At 54.1% G+C, this 22144-nt stretch overlaps 1 protein-coding gene across 1 annotated transcript in view; it reads left to right on the forward strand.

Moving 5' to 3' along the window:
• Window positions 1-10982: 10982 nt before the first annotated feature.
• Window positions 10983-22144, forward strand: part of PMEPA1 (prostate transmembrane protein, androgen induced 1) — a 58084-nt gene continuing 46922 nt past the window's right edge. Inside the window, exon 1 of the mRNA XM_059895760.1 lies at window positions 10983-11139. Within this exon, the coding sequence (XP_059751743.1) occupies window positions 11028-11139 (112 nt within the window). The 5' untranslated portion in view covers window positions 10983-11027. The remainder of the gene's footprint in view (window positions 11140-22144) is intronic.

The following is a 22144-nucleotide window of genomic DNA, read 5'->3' on the forward strand; positions in this document are numbered from 1 at the left end:
GATAATGAGTGCACATGCACGGTGAGCACGCCGAGACAGTTCCAGGATGCCCGCGGCAGCCCTGCCTGCAACGGCCAACAGCTGGAAACAACCAAAATGAACAGGAGGATCCACAGGAGAATCGTGGTGCATCACGACCGCTACAGAGCAACGAAAAGGAACAAACCACGATTATAGCGACGAGGATGAGCTCCCGGAGTTAATAGTGAGTGAAAAGGTCAGACACAAAACAGCACGTACTGCAGGATCCTGTTTATATAATGTTCAAGAACAGGAGAAGCAAATCCGCGGTGAAAGAAGGTAGAATGATGGCTACCTGCAACTGGGTGTGGTGGGTAGTAACCGGGAAGGGACTGGAGGGAACTTTCTAGACTGGTGGGTGGTGGTTACATAGGTGTATACAACGTAAAACGTCATCCAGCTATAGATTTTGGATCTGTGCACTTTACTCTAGATATATGTTCACAATGACAGACAAAAAGTCGACTGCAGAGAGCGCCAGCGGCTGTAGGGCAGGTGGCAGGGTAGGATCTGTGAACCAGGACTCCCGAGGAGGTGTAGACCATGCCAGCAGGTGCCTTTCCCTGGGCCCAGCTGGAAACCCTCCTCACTCCGTCCTGGTCCAGGCAGACCTCTTCCAGCAACGTGCGGATCTGGAGGACATTACAGGGCCAAAGACCACCCATGGGAGCAGGGCCCATCCATGGGGTGTGACATGGGCAGTCACGTGGGACTCTGCTCTCAGAAGGGGCTCTGAACTCTGCTGTCACCACCTTGACATTCTTACTAACTTTTGAACCAGGAGTCCTACATTTTTAGTTTGCACTGGGCTCCACAAATGATGCAGCCGGTCTTGAATGGGAAGCCGTGATGTGTAGCTGGGTCCTCAATTTCTGAAGGGCTATTCTATGGAAACAGAAGCACATTTCTGGTGGCAAGAGCATGAAGTTATGGAAGTTATAGAGCAACTGGACCTCAGCTTGATGTAAGGAAGAACTTCCTGCCGGTGACAGTGCCTCCCAAAGAAAGACCAGCAGCCCGTTTGATGAGCGCCTGCTGTGTGCCAAGCATCTTCCCTGCATCATCTGACTCTTCACAATAACCCTGAGAGGAGGGACTGTTGTTATCCCCATTCTGCGGAGGAGGAAATGGAAGCCAGTTTTTATGGTGGAGGATCACTCAGCTGGTTAGCAGTGAAGCTGGGATTTGAATCCAGGTTTAAATGAGTCAGAGTTGGCATCCACCAGCAGAGTTTTCAGATATTCCAGCGAGGGCTGCACAACATCAGGGGCCAGTGGACGGGCTTTCAGCTTTGGGAGGTGCAGGACTTCAGGGCTCAAGGTGAGATTCTGGGATTTTAAACTCAGACAGGAGGCAAGGTAAAGAATGCCAGAGCACTCACCTGAGTGCCAGCCCTGAGGAGGCTGGTCTTCGGGTGCCTGGCCCCACCTGGGGGCTTCCTTCATGGTTAAACCAGGGGACAGAGACACTCAGGTGCTGGCAGGGACACTTGAGTAAAGGTAGGCATGTGTGATACAACAGGGAGGGGGTGGAGACTGTGGCGACTTTTGCTAAAAAGTTTAGAAAAATTGTAAACATTAGGCAGGCAAAACCTAAAACACTTCCGCAGGCTGCCCACAGGTCACCAGTTAGTGGTTGCTGGTTTAGGCTGCCAGCCCCATGAGGGCAGGGATGGATCTGTCATGCCCATCAGTGTACTCCTGGCCCAGCCCAGCACAGGGCCTGGCACGCCCCAGTGGCAGCCCCTCTGTTCACCCCTCTTTGACCTCTGCTACCCAGCAGAGCTGGGCAATGTGGTGGGTGGCAGGACCCCAGCTCACCTGGCTGTGCCACACCGACCTGATTCCTCCCTTTTCTCTGGATTCCCAGGAGCACAGGGCTGATTTACGAGAATTTTCTTACAAAAGAAAAACAAGTACTGGATAAATATTGGGATAAGGCAGTGGTTAAGACCAAGGCCTCTTGAATCTAACCCCACCACCTCCTAGCTACAGGATCTTGTAAAAGTTACCTGGCCTCCCTCCGCCTCGGTTTCCACATCTGTGAAATGGGAATAATAATGGTACTTAACCTGCTTGTTGTAACTCTTAAGTTAGGGAAGACTTGAATCTTGTGACTATTAAGTTCGATATGTCATCTTGTGACTATTAAATGAGGTAATACATGGCAAGTGCCCAGACGCCTTGCACACAATAGGGCGTTTAATCAATACTAGCTATTGTTCTTTATTGCACAAACAGCTACCATTTATCAAACCTACTACCTGGCAAGCCCTGCGCTAAAAATCGGTCTTTGAAATAATTACCTCACAAGTACATGTTGAACACGAACTATGGGGCAGACCCTTCACAAGGCACACGGTATCCCCGTCACTTACTCCCCTGGGAAGCTCACATCTTGGCAGAGGAGCAGAGTTAGCGCTAGAGAGCAGAGCAGGGTGGAGGTAACGGTAAGACACTTGCTGGTCGTTACACACGAGCGTGGATTCTCAGGGTGCCTCCCGTGGGTTCTACCTTATCCCACCAGGCCCTTCTTGGCACATAGTAGAGGCTAGCAAACATCAGTCCGATGAACGAATGCCACTGGATACTCACAACACGCTATACGGTACCTGCTGATACAAACAGGTGCGGTGAGGCTGAGCACCTGGTCCAGGACGCAGGAGGCGTGGAGGATGGCACCGCCGCACACCCTCCAGGGCAGAGGACTCTCTCCCCAAAAGGCGCAGCCGCCGCCGCCGCCGCCGCCCCGCCCCGCCCTTCCGCCACCATGTGGATTTAAAACCCACGGTGCCGCCGGGCTCCTGCCCCTCTTCTGCCATTGGGCGAAGCCGCCCGCACTTGTGTCCAATCGAATGGCTGCTCCCAGAATGCGAACTTGGGATTGGCTCTTCCGCTGTGTCATTTTGGGCTGCTTCTGACGTCAGTGGTGTCTGGCACCCCCGCCTCTTCCGCGTCTTGACTGAAGTTAAAGGAGCCGCAGGGGGGAAGGCGCGCGAGTTGCTTCAGAGACACCTTTAAGTAGCCTTTAATTTTTGTTTTTTTTTAATTAACGTTCATTGTAAAAGCTACAACAAACAGTAAAAGAGAAATATAAGTTTCATTTAATCCATTACACAAAAACTAACCACTGTTAACATTTTGGCAGTTATCATTTCATTTTTTTTTCTAATAATATAATTTTATTTGTACAAAATTCGGATCCGTTCTGAAGCCTATTTTAAAATTTACTTCATGAAGGACTTCTCTCTGTATCGTCAAATAATCTTTGAAAACATGTTTTTAAATAGTTGCATTATCTTTGACCTTCTTTATTCAACCAATCCCCTATATTTTTCTTAATTGCATTGAATTTTGCTTTTCCAAATGAAAATAAATATTCTTGTCCTTAAAAATCAGTTCTCTGATTATTTCCTTAAAATATGTTGTAGAAATGGAACCAGAGGGTGAGGACACTCATCCTTTAAGGCACATTGCAAAATTGTCTTGCATTCATTCATTCAGCAGGTACATACTGAGCAATTATACCTGCCCGTTGCTGCTAGGAGCTGTGGATACAGCAAAGAATGAGACATGTGTAGCCCACGCCTCTTTCAAAAATGCTGCTCCAGTTTCATCACCTCTGAAGCCAGCTCTGTGTTCCCAAACCCCTTATCTGAGCCCAGGGCTCTCTGTGCAGAGAGGAAGAGGTTGTATCTCCAGCTCCGGCACAGGGACCGCAGAGAGAAGGCATAGAGCATATGCTGGGTGCCACACCCCTGGGGGGACTGTTGGGGTACCATGATGCCCCATTCCTCTGGATTCCAACAGTTCCTGTCTGGCATTCTGGAGGCCCTGGGGACATCTGAGCATCTGTTCCTGGGACTAAACACTGGGGACATGCAGGGCACAGTCCAGCAAGAGACACTGAACAAAGCAACTCACAAATTTATTTAAAAATTACGGTTTGGGCTAACTTCTCCAAAGGAAAGGAGAGGATTTCTAGGGTTCATTTGTGTTTTGTATGGAACACGGAGCTCCTGCAGCACAGAGCATGCAGTAATAACAATAATGAACTTTTTGCAAGAGCTTCTTCCTAGCCAGCCCCTATGCTACCTGCCTTACAGGAGTATTCTTATTTAATCCTCCCAATAGCACTCTAAGTTCCTTGATGATCTCCATTTTAAAGATGATGAAACTGAGGCCTGGAGTCATTATGTAAGTTTCCCAATCAAGGCCATGCAGTTAGAAGTGGTGGCCTATACTTGTGTGAGGTTTTGGCATGCAGAATTCAGCGTTTGGGAAATGAATCACTGAATGATTGAGCCCCCAGAGGGTAAACTTTACAAAGGCAGAGGCTGGCTTGCCACGGCTGCAGTGTGGAACAGTCTGTGTGTGCCAGGTATGGTGCCCGTCGCTGGCCCAGCCCAGCCAGGCGGACGCAGCCCTCCCTGCACCCTCTGCGACTAGCCTGGCCTGTAACCTCATAGCCACCTCCTTCTTCACCAGCCCCCCTAATCCCAGCAGCAGAGTGCCACTGCCCAGCCTGGCACAAGTGCCTTTTATGCCACCAAGTATCACAGTTTTACATTATTACTCACTCCTGACAACAGTAAAATGTATCGTTCATGAGAACAGAGACACAGAACATTTCTGCCCCAGTATTTCTGGTCCATGAAATCAGCTTGAATGACAAATAGTTCTTTCTGGAAGTGTTTCAGACATGAGCTGAACATCTGGAATCTTCCAAACCCCTCTCAGGCTCAGCCTGTGGCAGGAAAGTCTGTATCCTAAGCTACTTAAGGTAACCAAAGAGCCTGCAGGGCCTGCGCCGGGAGTCAGGAGCAGGATGCTGGCTCAGCTTGGCCTTTCTCCAGCACCTTGACCTTGGCCAAGTCATGTCCCTGCCTGGGCCTCAGTTTACCCATCTGTCAGAAGACAGGATTTAGCTGAAATGCTTCCTTCCGTCCTTTCCTTCGGTCCACCCCTCATCTCCCTGCCTTGGTCTCAAAACCCCGTCTTCTCTGTAGAAACCACTTCCCTGATGGAAATGAGAAACTACACAGGAGAGAAGGAGGTGACTCCTCGGTGGCGTCTGTGACCAGTTTAGCAGGGCTCCTTTGCTTGTTGCTGGAGAGCTCAACCATGTGACACGTGTCCAGGAGCTGAGCTCCTGCGTCAGCACCTAAACACACACAACACAACCAGCAAAACACACAACACACACACCCCACACCCCCCCACAGCACGAGTGTGTCTCAGGATACAGCCCACACACGTGCAACACATATATGCACACACACACACACACACACTCCTCGCATCTTTGTGGTTACGGCTTCTGGATCTGGTTCTGGTACGAGGCAAGCACTTGTTCTTGGTAGGCACTGCCCAGGTCTCTGGCTTCTGGACACTTAGAAGCTTGTCATTAGGTGGGCACAAGGAGACCGGAAGTGGAGCGAGTGAGCCAGCCAGGAAGACAGAACCGTCAGCCAGTCAGGAAGGTGGCCCCAAGTGTGACTTATCTGTTTACCTGTGCAAGTGCCACTCATTTACTCCACGGAGGTTTGCCAAGTGCCCGCTGCATGCCAGGCCCTGCTCGGTGCACTCACCAGGGACGCGTGGGGGACAAGCCAGACTGTCCTGCCCCCGTGGGGTTACCACTCAAGTGGAGACAGACGGTGAACACGCAGACACGTGTCTGATGCTGCTGGTCACTGTGTCGAGGCCTTGAAACGCTCTCCCCACCCCACCCTATGAAATCCTGTTCCTGCCCCGCTGAGGGGCAGAGGACACGTGGCTTCCGCGAGGTGATGCCGCCTGCCAAGGTCATCTACGGGCAGCAGGCGCCCGGAGGTGCCTCTCCGAGTTTGGTCCTCACCTTCTCCCCTCCCTGCGGAGGTCAGCTACTCTTAGTCTTCGAAGGTGAGGTTTTACAGACAGAAATCACCAAGCAGTGGGGCAAATGGTGGAGCTGGGGAACCTCCATGGAGCCCAGGACCAGCGGGAAAGGCAAGGCGGACCCAGGCAGAGGTAGTGAGGATGGTGCAGGGGAGCAGAGACACCATTTGCTGAGGTCAAGCCCGCGGGCTCGGGGGCTCTGCATTCACATCCTGCACCGCCTCGTTCATGGGTTCCGGAGCCTCAGTGTCCCCATCTGTCCAATGGAAACGCTATTAGCTTGTACCTCACAGGGCTGACGTGGGGATCCAATGAGCTGAGCCCTGGCTCCTTATGGGATCCCGATGCATATGTGTTGAATGATTAAATGTACAAATATGAAGTGGCTAGAACAGGGCCTGGCACACAGGCAGTGTCCAATAAACATTAGCTCTTACTAGTGTTTAAAAAGCAAAACAAGACAAAAATAATAATAAAAACACAAAGTCCAAAGATGCTAACTTGGGCAGATCAACAGGCCCATGAAACCACCAGTAGCACTGCGGGGTGGAGGAGCTGGGGGAAAAAGTGACTCAGCCGGAAGGGGTTTCCAAAAGTGGTGAGTCGGGAGAAGAAGTGGTTAAACCACTTCAGGCCACCAGAGACTGTTTCTGAAAAGGCAGCTCTGTCCCGCAGGCCTGGGGATGGCATGAGGTGAGGGGGCAGGGCTGGACCTCAGAGGCCGGGGTCTGCTTTGTCCCCACTGGCCGCTGTCAAAGCAGGCCCCAGCGAGCACAGTCAGGACACGGCCAGCCATCCTCGACCACAACCAAAACCCACGCTGGTTTCCCTGGTCCCTGACTCGCTGCCGACGAGGGCCTGGAACCTGAGCGGGACCATCTGCAGGATTTGCAGGGCCCATGGTTCAAAAATTATTAATTATGAAGAATTTCAAGATGGTGACAATAGAACATCAAACCAAGCAAGGGGCCCTTCGGAACCTGGGGCCCTGTCATCTGCCTGGGCTGCACACCCGTGAAGCCGGCCGGCAGTGCAGCCCAGACGGCAGGCCCTGGCAGGAGCAAGGCCTCCTTACGGGGCTGGACCGCAAGGTTTCTATCTAAAGATCCCCCTGTGGCAGATCCAACCCCTGCTCAGGGCAGACAGCCGCATGTGCTGTCTGGAGGCCCAGAAAGGCCTGTGCCAGCGGTCGTCTGGGGACACACACCCATTTCACAATCCCACGACCTGTAACCGGGTTGGGAAATGTATTCCAAGTCCCAGATTTCCTTTAGTTCCTCTTCCACCAAGGGCTCTGGCCTGGGCATGTGCTGCCCCCAGCCTGGGGCTCCCTCCCTGCCTGTCCCACCTCCCCAGAGAGGCCACCTGACCCCTTGGGCTCCAGCTGCATCCAGGCCGGGTCCCTTTGTTTCTTTCCAACTCTTGTCCCTCTGAAACCATCGCTTGGACTTACATGTTTACACATCTGTTGTCTGTCTCACCCGCAAGAATCCGAGCCCCAGGAGGGCCCTAGGAGGATGCTCAGTAAATACGAGTTGAATGAAACACCACCTCCTCGGAGTGGGCTGCCTTGATCAGCAACCCAACCTCTAGCTCATCATTACCGTGTCTGAAGTAACCCGTAGTTTAGCTACAGGTTTTCAGGCCTGTCTCTAGTCTCTCCTGACCCCCACGATGTCACAGGAGGGTGGGGAGTTTATTTTGGTTGCTGCCCTGTGTCTAGTACCCAGCACAGAGCCTGGCACTGAATAGAGGCACAACATTTACTGAGCGAAGGAAGGAAATGTCTTTCCCTGACTTTCGGTCTCCTTCCCACGGACTCAGGCTGGCCCAGCAGAGGTGGGCCGCCTCCCAGTACCCGCACTGCCAACAGAGTGAGCTCTCCCATCTCAGCCCACATCACCTCTTCCCGTGCCCAGCCTGACAGCGCGCTCTGTCCCCCATCACTGCGTTCCCAGCACCACATAGGGTCATGCCTGGCGCACATAGGGTTGCCAGATTTAGCAAATAAAACACAAGACATCAAGTTAAAATGAAATTTCAGGTAAGCAACACATAAATTTCCAGTATAAGTATGTCTCAAATACTGCACAAGATACACTTATACTAAAAATTGTTCATGGTTTATCTGACATTCACATTTATCTGGCAGCCCTAGGCACACGTGAAGCCTCCCATGAGTGTGTGTGTATGCTTCTTCCAAAGCATCTTTGTCCTTTCCTGCTACCCACTCAGCCAGGGGCCCTGTCATTGCGGGAAGGCTTTCCAGTTGTCAATATCCTCGTCTGCAAAAGAGAAAACAACATAAATGCCAGAGCCTCCCCAGCTGGGGTTCCATGAGGATTAAATAGCATAACTGCTAACATATATTCAGCCCTCTTCTTATGCACTTCCAAGGCACTGCCCCCCTCACCCCCTCACAATCACCCCAGGCAAAGTCACCTTTAGCATCCCCACTTTGAAGAGGAGGAAACTGAGGTCAGAGAGGTGAAGATACTCAACAAGGTCACATGATTGTGTCCCACTCATCTTTGGAGATGCAGTTGCCACCACCATACTGAGACCCTGCATTAGGCCTCCAGGCAGAACTAACTTTGGAGCCAGGACGGAGACCACTAACTAGTCCCAGGTGTTACCATCAAAACAGTGGGGTCACATTGTAGGTGCTCATTAAATGTGACCAGTGCTGTCGTTCCAGACGGATGAACCAGAGGTCAGTGTAGTGGGTTTGCTTTTTAATCCACTGAATTAACTGCTTATTTTTGCCTGCTGGCAGTTTAACCTGAATTGTGTAAAATGCTGCCTCATTTCCAAAACAATCAGCGGTGTGTGATTCTTGCTGCCAGACAGGCCAGATCAGCTGCAAGAGAATTCAGGAGCGCGGGGGCTGCCCCTGGCCTCACTGAATTCCTGACGCTCAGGGCTAGCTAGAGCTCAGTGAAAGTCTGTTGACTGAATGAATGAAGGAATGGCTGAAATGAGGGGCAAGGCTGGTGGTCTCCTTTGGGACATGAGTGGGATTCAAGGTCATCCCCAGGCCCTGATAACAATTTCAGGGACCCCCAAGGCATGTTCATGACTCTCCAGCTTTTCCTCCAAGCTGCTGAGGTCCAATTGCAGCCAGACCTCCCCTGTTCCTTCCTTGGACCTGCTGGTGAGACTGACCCCTCCTTAAGGTAGGGGCTGAGACTGTCCAGCCCATGGCAGGGGCGCCCTCCCCCGTAGGCCCTGAGTGCTTCCCCCCTTCCTGGCCCCTGGGCTTGGCTCCCTCACCAGTCAATCACTCCTGAGCTTGAACCCTCTAGAAAAAGTTCCTGGGCCTGCCCTCCTAAGAAAGCAAGAGGCATCACTGTGCCCCGTTGGGGAAGAGACCTCACCACTTCTTGGGCTGGCTTTCAGTTGAGTTCTGCAAGATACAGCTCTGGTTCCAGTCTATTAAAAGGAAATGCCAATAACTTTTAAAACCTACCCCTCCCCAATGCAAAAGTAGTCTCTGCTCATTAGGAAAACTCCAGGCATTACAGGGATATGTGGATATTTAAAGAACTAAAAATATTTGGGCGGCGGACGGGGTGGGGAGCTGACCTGGGTTCAGCTTAGACTCCTCCATTGTGTGACCCTAATCAAGTGACCCCCCCCCCCGCCATCTTCCGTGTCTGTAAAATGGGGATAATAATACTCCTGCCCCTCAGAGTAGGTGTCAGATTGCGTTCATGTTGGTAAGTTTCTGGCGCACGGTAAATAAGTACTTGTTAAATAAATGGAGATTTCGGGCAGGGTCTAGGAGAGGACACACCGAATTGCTGAGAGGATGTGGAGATGGGCCAGGGAGGGGGCCTCTTACGTAATATTTTAATATCTTTTTAATTCCAGGAGAATGTGTTCTTGCAGCACTTCTGTAATTAAAACTTGAAATAAAAGTACACCCCCGCACTTCCTCCCCCGTCTTTAGAACTCCCGAGCCGTGCCCCTTCCCCGCCCCCCCCCCCCCCACCCGGTGGCCCCTCGGGCAGCAGACGTTGGGTGTGGATTGCCCCGGGCCCCGCCGGCTGGGAAGTTACGAGTCCCGGACACGTATTTACATGACAAGGGCTCCCGGGCGTTTCTCAGAGCTGTCCGGGGCGTGCCTACGCGAGTTCCAGTTTTCCCCAGTCTACCTCCTCTCGGTCGGGTTAAAGTGCGCGGGGGGCGCAGTGGGCTTGGGGCCTCCTGGGGCTGCAGATCTGGAGTCGGGGAGCTTACTGCAAAATCAGGTAATGGGTAACCTGGAGGGCTGCCCCCTTCCCTTAATTTCCCCTGCCCCGAGTCCCAGGGAAATCGTGCTTCTCTGGGGGGGGGGGCAAGCTTCCCCCCCCCCCCCCCACAAAGCCTCGGTCGAGGACCCCGGGTGCCGGGTTGGGAGGAACGCACCCGCAATGGCTGGGACCCAATCCCGCTGCCCAGGGCCTGGTCTGCGCCGGGCAGAGCTTCCTAACTGACCCCCGTAGGGGAGGGGACGCTGTGCCCTTCCTCCGCCGCGCGGGTCCCGGGTCTACGCGGGCCGCCTTGCTCTGGCCCTTTAAGAGCCCGCCCCCTTCCCCGTCACCCCGCCCCGCGGCCCGGGGAAGGGGTGCGGGGGAACCTCGGCGGGGATTGGCGCAGCGCGCGCCCCCTCCCCGGCCCCCGCGCGGTGGGAACCGGCAGCCCCGTCTAGCGCTGACGTCAGACCGTCTGCCTGCCTCCGACCGCGGTCTCGGAGCGAAACCCGATCTCCTTGGACTTGAATGAGGAGGAGGCGGCGGCGGCGGCGGCGGAGGCGCTCGGCTGGGGGAAGCCAGCAGCGGAGGCTCAGCCCCGGCGGCAGCGCGCGCCCCGGCTGCCAGCCCATTTCCCGGACGCCACCCGCGGGCACTGCCGACGCCCCCGGGGCTGCGGAGGGGCAGTCGGGGGGCGCAGGGGAGCGCGGCCCCGAGCACTGAGTCCCGCGGCGCCCCGGGAACTTGGCGGCGCCCCGAGCCCGGCGAGCCGGGGCGCGCCTTCCCCGCCGCGCGCCTCCTGCATGCGGGGCCCGAGCGCCGGGCGCCGGCCGGAGCCCCCCCCGGCCGCCCCCGAGCCCTCTGCGCCCCGCGCCGCGCCGCCGCGCCGTCCATGCACCGCTTGATGGGGGTCAACAGCACCGCCGCCGCCGCCGCCGCCGGGCAGCCCAATGTCTCCTGCACGTGCAACTGCAAACGCTCTTTGTTCCAGAGCATGGAGATCAGTGAGTGACCCCGCGCCCCCCTCCCCGGAGGCCCCGTCAGGCTCGGACCCCGAGTCGAGGCGCAAATGCGGGCGGGGGCCTGGGCCGTGCGCGCCCCCTCGGGCCGTGCGCCCCGCGCCCCGGCTGCGCCCGCCGCGCCCGGGGCGCGCCCTCCCGGCTCGCGGCAGCTGGCGGCCGGCCCGGCTTTGTCCCGCGGCGCTGCGAGCCTGGCACGGCCCCCGCTGCCCGCGCCCCGCCCGCCGGGACTCGGACCCGGGGCCGAGCTGCTCAGAGGGCGGCGGGGCGCCCGGCGCGGGAGGGCTGGGGCGGGTGGATCCGTGAAGTTTCCATTTTATTTCCCTAAAGGGCAGTCGCGATGGAGCAATTAGGCCGGCTCTTTATCAACTTTGGCTTGGGGGCAGGGGGGTGTCAGGCGTGTGAGACACTGTCTGGCCTGCGCGGTGCCTGGGGCTCCGGGTGTGTGTGGCTCTGTGGCTCTCGGTCTGTGTGAGTGGGTTTCCGTACGTCTGTGGAGTGTGCGTGTCTGTGTGTCTCGGTCTAGGTCTCGGCGTCCCTCTCTGTATGTCTGTGTGTCTGGCTCGCGGGCTGCCCCGGGAATGTGTGCGCCCGAGTCTTCCTGGGTCTCTGGGTCTCTCTGTGTCCGGGTCTGGGTGCCCCTCTTGAGTGTGTGCATCTCCCTGGGGGTCTGGGGACCATTTGTGTCCAGGTGTCTGAATCCAGGGCTCAGCGCTGGCGGGTCTGGCGAACGTGGATCCTGAGTGTGTGTCATTGTGTGATTGTCTGTGTCCCCGACACACCTATAAATAGCCTCTGTCTGGACAGTTTGGCTCAGTCTGGCTGGGACGGTGGTTACAAATGAGTCAAAGTTTGGGGCTGTCTGTATTTGGGACTGCCTTGCTCTGAAAGGGGGAGGTGGACCAAGGGTGGGGAGGGGAGGGTTTGAAGCTTGGCGCTGACTCGCCCTGTGCTCGGAGAAGTTGAGACAAATAAGCCTGGACGTCCGTCACACGTAGCCCACCCAGGTGGACCTTGGGGTGGATGGGCATTTGACTGGCACCCCCCAGGGGACTGCCTTCTAGCCTATACCCCCTCCCCCCGCCCACCCTTTGGAGACCCCTTGTCTCTCTGAGCTTCAGTGTCCCCATGGTCTCCCCTAATCTCCCCAGGCGAGGGTGGCACACAGCCCTTCCCTGCTGGGGCCAGCCTTCTTCCATCTGGGACCAGGAGTCCAGAGACAGCCGCCACCGAGCGAGGGCAGTCACTGGGTGACTCATAAGCCAGTTTCCGCAGGCGGCTGCCACAGTTTTCGACCCCTGAGCCTGTACAGTGAGGCGCAAGAGGTAAAAATAACCCATGACCGGCCCTGCTGGGGCAGGCTGGCTGGCGTTGGTGGTGGGTCCTTCCATCTGCCGGTCCCCACTCCCTCCAGTCGTGGAATTGAAAGCCTTGCTCTCCCTCACCACCAACCCCCCCCCCCGCCCCCAGCTGCCTCTTGCCAGGCCAGCGAGATGCCAGGAGAACCTGCCCAGAGCCAGCGTTTGCGGAATTGAGTTGCATTAAACCAGATTGCTTCCCAAAGGCCCTTTGTGAACTCCAGAGGCTAATGAAATGCAGGAGGATATTATTAAAATATGTTCGCACATGTTTGGAGAGTCTCGCTGGTGCTAAGTGGATTGGTGCTCAAGTACTCTCTATGCCTTATTCTCCCCCTCCTGTAAAACTGCCTTAGGGAGCTCCCCGCACCCCACCCGGGTCCACATTGTCAGGTTGAACTTATCCATTATGAGGGCTGGGCATGGCCGGACGTTCTGCTCTTCCTCCTTTGTGTTCAGGACTTTTTAAAAAAATTCATTTTTATTTCTGTGCCTTCTTGGGCTAATCAGCCCTGACAATATTTTGACCGACACCAAGAGGCCGTTAAGTCCGATGCCTGTTTTGACCGGTGTGCTTCGGCATCTGAGTGGGGCCCTTGAGGTTATTAGTGCCTGGAACCCTGGCCTGCTCCAGCTGGCCCATTAGTCATCCTGCTCAGTGTATTTTTTACACACGGCCCTCTACTCCCTGGAAGAAAGCCCAGGGCAGGGAGGGAAGCGGTCTTTAAAGCGCAGGTATAATGTAACAGTTTGTGGCGAGTGCTAATCAGATTTCCCGGAAACAGTCTGATGAGGACGCTTTAAAGGCCTGGAGTTTCTTTATACAAAAATAAGGACGGAAGGAGGGAAGGGAAAATGGAAGGAGGAAAAGAAACGGACAGTGGTCGCTGTGCATTTCTCATGATCTGAGCTGGGGGTTCAAGTAGAACGTTGAAGTTGGATTTGGAGTTGGGCTTCAGGGCAGTGTTCAGGGGGCTCCTCTTTTAGAAAAGAAGAGATTGCCCTTGGTAGGTCCGTTAAGCCCCCTGGGCCTCAGTTTCCTCATCTGAAAAACGAGACCATGATGGTTGAAATAAAAAACTCTACCGTCTTTCAAGATGAGACCTCGCTCTCTCCAAAGTCTGGCTGGAGGCATCAGTGCCGGAACTGGCTCCCTGCCCCTCGAATAGTGCTGGGTCCTTGGTGTGGTCTTCAGTGGCCCCAAATATCAGACCTGGGTGGACCCTTGGCAAACTCGGGGTTCACGCCCTCGATTTATAGATGAGGGGAAGTGGCAATGGAAAGCTTTGTCCCAGGTCCCCAAGCCATGCTAGACTCAGACCCAGGGTTATTTCTCATGGAACGCACACACCATCTTGAAAATGGACCAGGGGCCCCAGAGTAGGTCCACCTTGAACTTGGGGGCTGGAGGAAATCAGCAGCATTCTCCTTTGCACCCGGAAGAATGGGAACTGGGTTGGCCCTGAGGAAGCCAGATATCTGGGATGGTCTTGACTTTGATGAGACACTGCCAAGACTCTCCAGGGGCTCCCGTCTCTCCTGAGGGTCGAGGGGTGTGGGCTGCTGTCTGATGGGACTTTGCTGTTCTCAGAACTCACCCCACGGAAAAATACACCATTCTGGGAAAGAGCCAGGGTTCTTGGAATGGAAAACAACCAGCTCAAGTGACAGCCCACCGGAGATGACAGCCAGGGAGTTCGATGTGGCAACTTTTGAGGAAAGGATTCCTCTTGGCACACACATTTGCATTTTTCTTGGCATTCTGTGACCTCTTTTCAGTTCTGCTGCATCTCTTAGAAATTACCCCCTGTCTTTCTCCTCCAGCTTCTGCTTGAGACTTTTGGGGGCAGACAGATGCTAACTGTCTTTTCTGGACAGACCGAATTGTAGGGCCAGACAGCCGTTGGCCCTCGTGGCAGCATTTCTGGAGGGTCCTGGGAGGTGCCCCTGCCCTGGCTGCGCCCTGCACCTCTGCAGACGGTGTCTATGGTGGTGGCTTTGTTGTTTAACACAACCGGAGCCATTGAGCCTCGGATTCCTCTTCTCCGACCTCTCCTCCGATTCCAAACAAATATCCCCAAGCACTAGAGACTCAGAAACTCATAGGAACCCAATTTTCTGGTGGTTTGTCTGGCACATGTGCTGTGCACGTGTAACACTGGAATCCAGGGTATGTCACCCTTGGCACTAGGACGCCTGGGCCAGATAAGTCCCTGTTGGGAGGGAAGGGAAGGTTGTCTTGCGTGTTGGCTATTCAGCAGCACCCCCGGCTCTACCCTCTAGGTGTCAGGAATAGGGTTGTACTCCCCCCAGCAAGTTGCAGCAACCAAAAATGTCTCCAGACTTTGCCAGATGCCCTCTGAGGGGCACATTGTCCCTGGCTGAGAACCACCGTTTTAATCAGTTACTGGTTTTTCCAAGGGGGCTGGAGGGGGCGGGAGGGCAGATCTCAGTGGAGAGAAGATGATCCTCTGTTCCTTTCCAAAATCAGTCCCTGTGAACGCCCAAGGTGGCACCTGCCACTCATCCACTTAGCCTTTATTGAGCGCCTCTTGTGTGCCACGCGCAGGGAGGATTGGGGCTCCTCCTTGATGAAATTTCCGGTTTTCGCCTTGGATTTGCATTTATTAGGAGGAAAGACTCGGGCACCCTTGAAAGCTGATATTTCAGGTTTCCGGTTAAACTATGGACGTCCAGCCGGCACCAGCTTTTACCCCTGTGGACCCTCTCAGCTGGGACTTTTAACCCACATGTTTTCTGACTGTCCGGGTTTTAGGTTGAGGTGTCGTAGGAGGCTGAGTTTTGACTGGATCTCAGGTCAGGCCGTTGGCCACAGCTTCCCAGGAAGTCTGGGTTAAGCCAGCTACACCGCCCAGCACGTCCTGGGGTCAGGGGTGAGCTTAGTGTTTGTCAAGACACAGAAGAACTAATGGCTTTTGTGCACACACGCATACACAGGCACACACATGCGTGTGCACACACACCCATGCCAACACACACGCACACATATGGGCTCACACACTCAGCTGCTACCCCTTTCTGCCTTTCCGGCCAGCTTCTCTCGAGGATGGGAATGGTTACAGCTTCTTCTGGGCATGTGAGACAAATACAAAGGAAAAAAGTGCACACACACATACTTTCTCCCCTATAAGTTGTGCAAATGTATGCACTCTCCCTTTGAAAGAGAGGAAGGGAGATGGAGCTGTGCGTGAGGCTGCCTGGGAGAGGAGGCTGGCGGGGCGGGATGGGGGCGGCTGCTTACCTTCGGGACAGTGAGATGCACTTGAGCCCCAGTAACCCCAGAGCGGCCAGCTCAGCTGTGCCCAGGTGCCACCTCCACGTACCTGCCCCACCTCGTCTCAGGGTTTTTAAACGTCCATGGTTTGGTCAATTGTTAAAACATAAGAAAGTGTTGGAGAGGAGGGTACGGGTGGGGGGCCCCAAGCCAGAGGGCCCACGTGGACTTGTCTCCAGGTGTCATCACCCAGAGAGAAGTTGGCAGGCGGCTTGGCACCTGGGGTCCCGCGCAAAGAGAAAGAGCTCTGACACACTGAGTTTTGGAGACTGTACTCCTGCCAGCCTTGGGCTCTTGTATGGCGCACGTGCTGAGGAGGAGATCAAGGCCGAGGACACATTCTGTGCTTTTTAAAAGGTGTCGCGTGCATGCCTGCGTGTGTGCGTGTGAGGATGCTTGGTTAGGGGTGGGGCTGGGTGCCGTGGGTGCCACCTGCCCCCTCCTCTTTGTGTGCCTGAGTAACAGAGAGGATGTACCCCACTGCTCCGGGCCTTCAGAGGCCTGCAGAGCACGGTTCAGGGTGGCAAACTCAGTGTCCTCTGTTTTGGAGGGGGGAGCTGCAGAGAACAGTGGACGGAAGTCCTGCCTAAAGGGACCACTGCCAGTGGGCTCACCGTTGTCACGTGGGCCCTGTGAGGCCAGATCTCTCAGTTTCAGGGACCTGGACAGCTAGATTTTGTTGTAAAACTCCTGGGATTTAAGTACTGACAATTCCTTCTTTTCTCACCTGCTCGCAGACCCTCTCTCCCGAGGGCTGAAGTGGGTTGAGAGCGTGACCCAGGGCCAGAGGGATGGAAGCTCTGCCCCGCTCCCAGACTTGCTGGCTGTGTCACCTTTCACTGTCACTTGGCCCATCTGTAGGTCTAGGTGACAGCAGCTCCGGTGTGCTGGGGTGTCGGGAGGATTCAAAGATGATTTTCGGGGAGTGTGGTCATGGGAGCTGGCGGTGACAGTGGGGTGAACTAGGCCCAATGACCCGCTTGTCCTGTCCCCTAGCGGTCACACTCTGGCACTCTGCCTGTTGAGAAGGGCTTCAGAAGAGGGTTCCTCCAGCCTGGGGCTGGGGTGCCGGCACTGGTTGGGGATGTTGGAACGAACAGGCCCATGTGGGCACCATGACCTTGAAAGTGGAGGTAACTGAATATTTGTGTGGGTTTCCTTGTCCCTGGCTGGCAAACCTCCAGCACGTCCACCCTTGGCCCAGGAAGGCCCAGACATCTCTTAGGGTCCCCCGCTGGGTCACTGGAATCCAGAGCCTGCTTTGGAGGCAGAGACTGGGCTCTGGGGGTGGAGGGTATGCGGCCATGAAGAAGTCAGCACCACCCTGACACCAGATACCCCACTGGGTCCATTCCTAAGACGGTTGGGAGCACACAGCCCAGAAACTCCGAATGGTTTGAGGCTCTCACTTTGAAAATTCATTTCCATTTTTAACAAGTGAGGGTACAGGGGTGGAGAGTGAGCCATCAAAAACAGACCCTGATCTTTTTTCCCCCGGTGGGTTTCACTTCTCCACCTCTGAGCACCTGCGTCTTCGCTCCTGCCCTTCCACCTCCCCAGGTGGGCTGTACCCTCCATGAAGTCACGTCGACTTCACTTTCCTTTGGGTGGCACCACAAAACCAAACCCTGACATTGCGGGGTCTTGCCAGGGCCTTGTCAGGCACTGGTAGAGGTGTCTGTCACCAAGCCGGGAAAGGTCCCAGCATGGCTTGCCGAGAGGAGCAGGGGCTTCAGCACCCAGGGATGAGCTGAGAAAAGGTTTAGGGCATCCCCAGGCTTTCCAAGAGCCACAGAACAGCTTCTGTCTTCTGTTTCCAGGGTGACTGATGGGTTTTTGTTTCCACTCCCTTTCCTAGTTGGATATGAAGAGCTTATTATGTGCCAGGTACTAGTGACGCATTTTTCTCAATCTTCAAAACAACTCTGTGAGAGAGCTGTTGCTATCACCAATTTGTAGATGCAAAAACGGGATCAGAGAGGGTAAGACACTTGCTCTGGGTCACACAGCCAGGAACTGATGCTCTGTTGGGATTCAAACCTCAGCTCCCTGACCCCACAGCCCATGCTCCCGTGATTTCTTCCCCATGACACAACACCGACTCCCATTCATCAGGGAAAAGCACTAACAAATCTCAGAGCACACAGTTGGACAGCACACTGGCTGACTTTCATTGGAAAGGTCTCCCCCAAACATGTGTCCCGCATCAGGCTGTCTCTGTCTCTGGCTCCTTCCCGCACCCCCAAACCACCACCATCCGATCTTGTGGCAGGGGCTTGCTAAGTGGCCCAGGGCTGTTCCTGGAGGGACCATAGCTTAGCTTTCCTAGGATTTCCAGGCCGTCCGGGGTCTGAGCACTGCCAAACTTCTGGCCAGGGTGGGATGATGAAGATCTAGACTTTATGGGGGACCTACGTGGGGCAGAGCATCCCGTAGGTGCTGAGTAATTCAGCACTTCATCCTGCACCGAGGGTGCTGTTCCAAGTGCTGTTCTGGGCACTGCAGAACATCAGGGGACAACTACACAGATAAACCTACCCTCCGAGGGCCGCCGTTCTAGTCAGGACAGGGACAAGAAAATGAGTTCATTTCGGGGAGGAGGGCTGAGAGGAAACCGAAACAGGGGCAACCTCAAAGCCTCTTTCGGGGAGGGCCCCTGGGCTCCCTGACTGGTCATTGTGTTTGGGCTCGAAGAGCACCCCGTGGGTCTCCTTCCAGACCTGTCACGTGGTATTGAATATTGTGTAATGAGTTGTGTCATCTCTCTTCCCTCTGGTCGCTGAGAGGTTGGGGTCCATTTTGTTCATTATATCCAGGAGCCTGGTTGGTACCTTGTGTATGAGGGGAGAAGGGAGGGGGCAGGGCGGGCCAGCAGGCTCCTAGAAGATTCCAGGCAGGACAGGAGGTGGTCAGGATATAGACTTGGAAAACCATCCTTTTGGGGATCCCTCCTAAGCTTCCCTGCTTGCCCCTCTGCAAAACAGAGGGGAGATTAACACCTGCTTCATAGCTTGTCAAGACAATTGCCCAGCAATGAAAAGCACCTCGGCACAAAACATTTTGAATGCTCCAGGGACGTTTCCACTGTTTGGGGCAGGAAGCTGTGCCTCAGCCTCCTCCCCACCACCTCTCCCTCGGGGGCAGGTACCGAAACCCACGCAGAAAGGCCCCTGCCGCTGCCCCCGGAGGTCGGGGTCTCTCAGTGTCACTTTAGTGCCACTAAGAGCTTAGAAATGACAAAGGTGCATCGCTGGGCCTGCCCCATGCCCCCGAAAGGGGGATTTCTAGGGCGATTCTTATCTGCACACAGTTGTTTCAGACTTGGAGTGTTTTTTGATCGCTCTATCCATTTGTTACCCCAGTGGAGCTGGCGTCTGCTCGGATGTGACCGTGAGACCCACAGGCTGCAAGGAGTTAGCCAGCTACTGTGACTCACCTTCCGAGGTAACCAGGTGGTGATCGGATCTTCCTGACGTTCCCGCAAAGTCTGATATGTATTTGTTTTTCACTGGAGTGGGAGCGGGGAGGAAGGGGGTGGTCACTTGGCTTAGAATCGGTGCCTCTGCAATGCACTTGTAGGATGTTGAAAGCATTGGGAAATGTGGAGTCTGATCTTCCTTACCTTCAGATGTATTTTAACTATAGTCATTTATTATTGTATCCGGTGGGTTTGGGAAGTGGTTCTCCTGGCAGAAAAGAGAGTTTTAATTATTTGGTAACAAGTGTAAAATCCCAGGGGCTCTGGGATCTGAATGTTGGGTAAAGTTCGCTTCTGGCCTCCTTGAGCCAACTCTTAAAGTTACACTGTCCTCTGGAAACGTCTCCCGGTGCCCCATGCCTGGCACCAGCGCTGGGCTCCCCAGGGTCTGGACAGATACAACTTAAACCACTGAACAGTCATATGAGTTCAGGACACCAACTTGCCTTTGATGTTTGGAGAAACGGTCCCATATCTTCTATCCCTAATATGGACTTCGGTGGTGATGGGGATGGGGGCAGCTGTGCCAGGTTCTACTTAGGACGCATACAACTTTTGCATGATCTTGGCACAGAGCAGATGTTCAGTAAACAATGAAGCAGTGAGTGAAAGAGTGGATTTATAGTGCTCCTTCATCACCCCCGTGGCTGCTGGGAGCATGCACTGAGGTTCTGTAACTGCTGGCATTTGATCTGTCACCTTCTATCATCGCAGTCACGCTTCAGGGATAGGAGAGTCTCTGTAGGTCCTTAAGGTCTGCAGGAGCTGATGTTTCCATCCCTGGCTTTGCGGTTGCGGGCAAAAGTGACAGATCCAGCTGTGGATCTGTGTGGGTGTCAGTGGTTAAGAATACAGAAATATGTGCTTTAATACATTAAAACCACATATCATTGGGTATAAAAAATACATGCGTATATAGACTTATATTTATAATATAAAATATGCAGAATATTTTAAGACGTGTGCATTCCACCCAAGGCTAGGAGGCTTCTCTGAGGTCCCCCGCTTGGAGGCCACAGCGGGAACCACATCCCCACCACCCCCGCAGGTGTGTTTTGCCCTGGGCTCCCCCAGGGAGGTGAAATCAGGGTTCCCAGGCTCTGTCCTCAGAAGCAATGGAAACGAGCAGCTGAGTCAGTTTTCCTGCACATTTTGGGCAAAGCAGACTGCCCTTTCCCAAAAGAGGTTTTTTTCAGCCCCGCTGGTCTTGGGTACCTAGTTGCTGACTGCTCATCTGGAGTAGGTTCCGCAAGACGGCCCCGCCGCCCCCCTTGCCTTGCTGTGCCCGAGAGGGTCCAGGCGGCTGCTGGTAAGTGGGGCTGCTGCCTGAGAGCGTCAGCCAGGCGTGAGCTCAGTTGTGTTCTCGCTTATGTCACTTTGCCCACCAGGGTCAGACATTCCTGACGGGGATGCTTTTAGACTGGCTAAAGCTGCCCTATAATGTTCAAATGCCTGGCCAACAAGCGTCAACCCAAGCCCTGTGGGGTGATTCGTCCCAGAGGCCACATTTCCACTGGGGAGGCTCAGAATTTGCACGTGGCCATAGCAAGCGCTATTTCTTCATCTGCCTAAGCTTTATAGCAGGCAGAGTAGCTTTGCTCTGATATCCCTCCAGTGGACGTCAGTTGAGAGATGGTGGAAGAGTCTGGCAGTTGTAGGTAATGTATTTCAAAATCCCGATCACAGGAGGGAGAATCTGTATGGTCTATTATGGTTGCTGCACTTCAGGAATAAAAAATAAAAAGTCAAGACCAAGACGTTTAGCAAAACTAAGTGCGTACATGCTTACTTCCTTTACATGGCTCATGTGGCTACACAGAAAGACTTCATCAAGGTCTTAAATAACCCTCTAAAAGAAAGTAGAAAGTGAAGGAGGCAGGGAGGGTCCATTCGGCTTGGGGAGCCCTGCAGGAATTTGGTATCTGCCCCTGGCCCACTTTGCGAATTCCCAAGTCTGAGAATTCAGGCTGAGGTGCTGTAGCTGGTCACGGGTCTAATTGCCTTCCTGAAAATAATTTAGTCGGTAATAATTCTGTAAACCTATGAATCAACTTTGCGCAAACACCCTGAGTGATTTCTTTGTTCTTTTCTTTCTACTTTGTAAATTGGTGTCTGTAAAAGCCAAAGGTTTGGTCTTGTGGAAGGCATGATTCATTTATTGGTGTCTGTGCTGCCCCGTTGCTGTCCAGTCATTTCAGAACCCGGTTGCGGTGAGCCAGGAATGATTCATACGGGGCTGAGTTGAGCAGCCGATGGGGGTCACGGCCACAGGGGAAACAATTTTTTCTAGTCTGTTTATGGTATGGGAGAAACAGGTGGCTGTATCGAGATGATGGAAAGGGTGTCAGTTACATCGGTGAGTATAACCGATGAAATGACACCAGCCAGCCCTCTGAACACCCCTCCATTTGCTGCTGTTGATCGTCCTGATGGACCACAGCTAAATGCACTCCTATCTCGGGTGTATCTTTCCCGTGTTTGTGGATCCCAGTCTCTGAGCAGGCTGACATGTAGGGACACCCCCAATCAAACCTAGAGCCAGAGTTTCAACCCCAAAGCCACAAATGCAGAGAACGTTGCCTTTTTAAAAAGTCTATCCACTAGGTTCACCACGGGATAGTTCAGATATCCAGGCTTAAGGGTCAGGGGCCACTCCCGTCCCCTCTCATTTCTCTAACAAGGACAGTTATTAGATGTTTGCAGTTGTCAAGTCTCTGCATTAATCTGTAGTGTGTGGGGACTTACACGTGGAGCTGCTAATTTTGTCTAATTTTATTAGTTACTTTTGGCCCTAAATAAAATTGTCACCGTCCTCCCATCTAGAGGGTAATTAGACTCGCCTGCTACATGGCGCAGAGG

This window comes from Balaenoptera ricei, chromosome 15, assembly GCF_028023285.1.
Source record: "Balaenoptera ricei isolate mBalRic1 chromosome 15, mBalRic1.hap2, whole genome shotgun sequence".
NCBI lineage: Eukaryota > Metazoa > Chordata > Mammalia > Artiodactyla > Balaenopteridae > Balaenoptera > Balaenoptera ricei.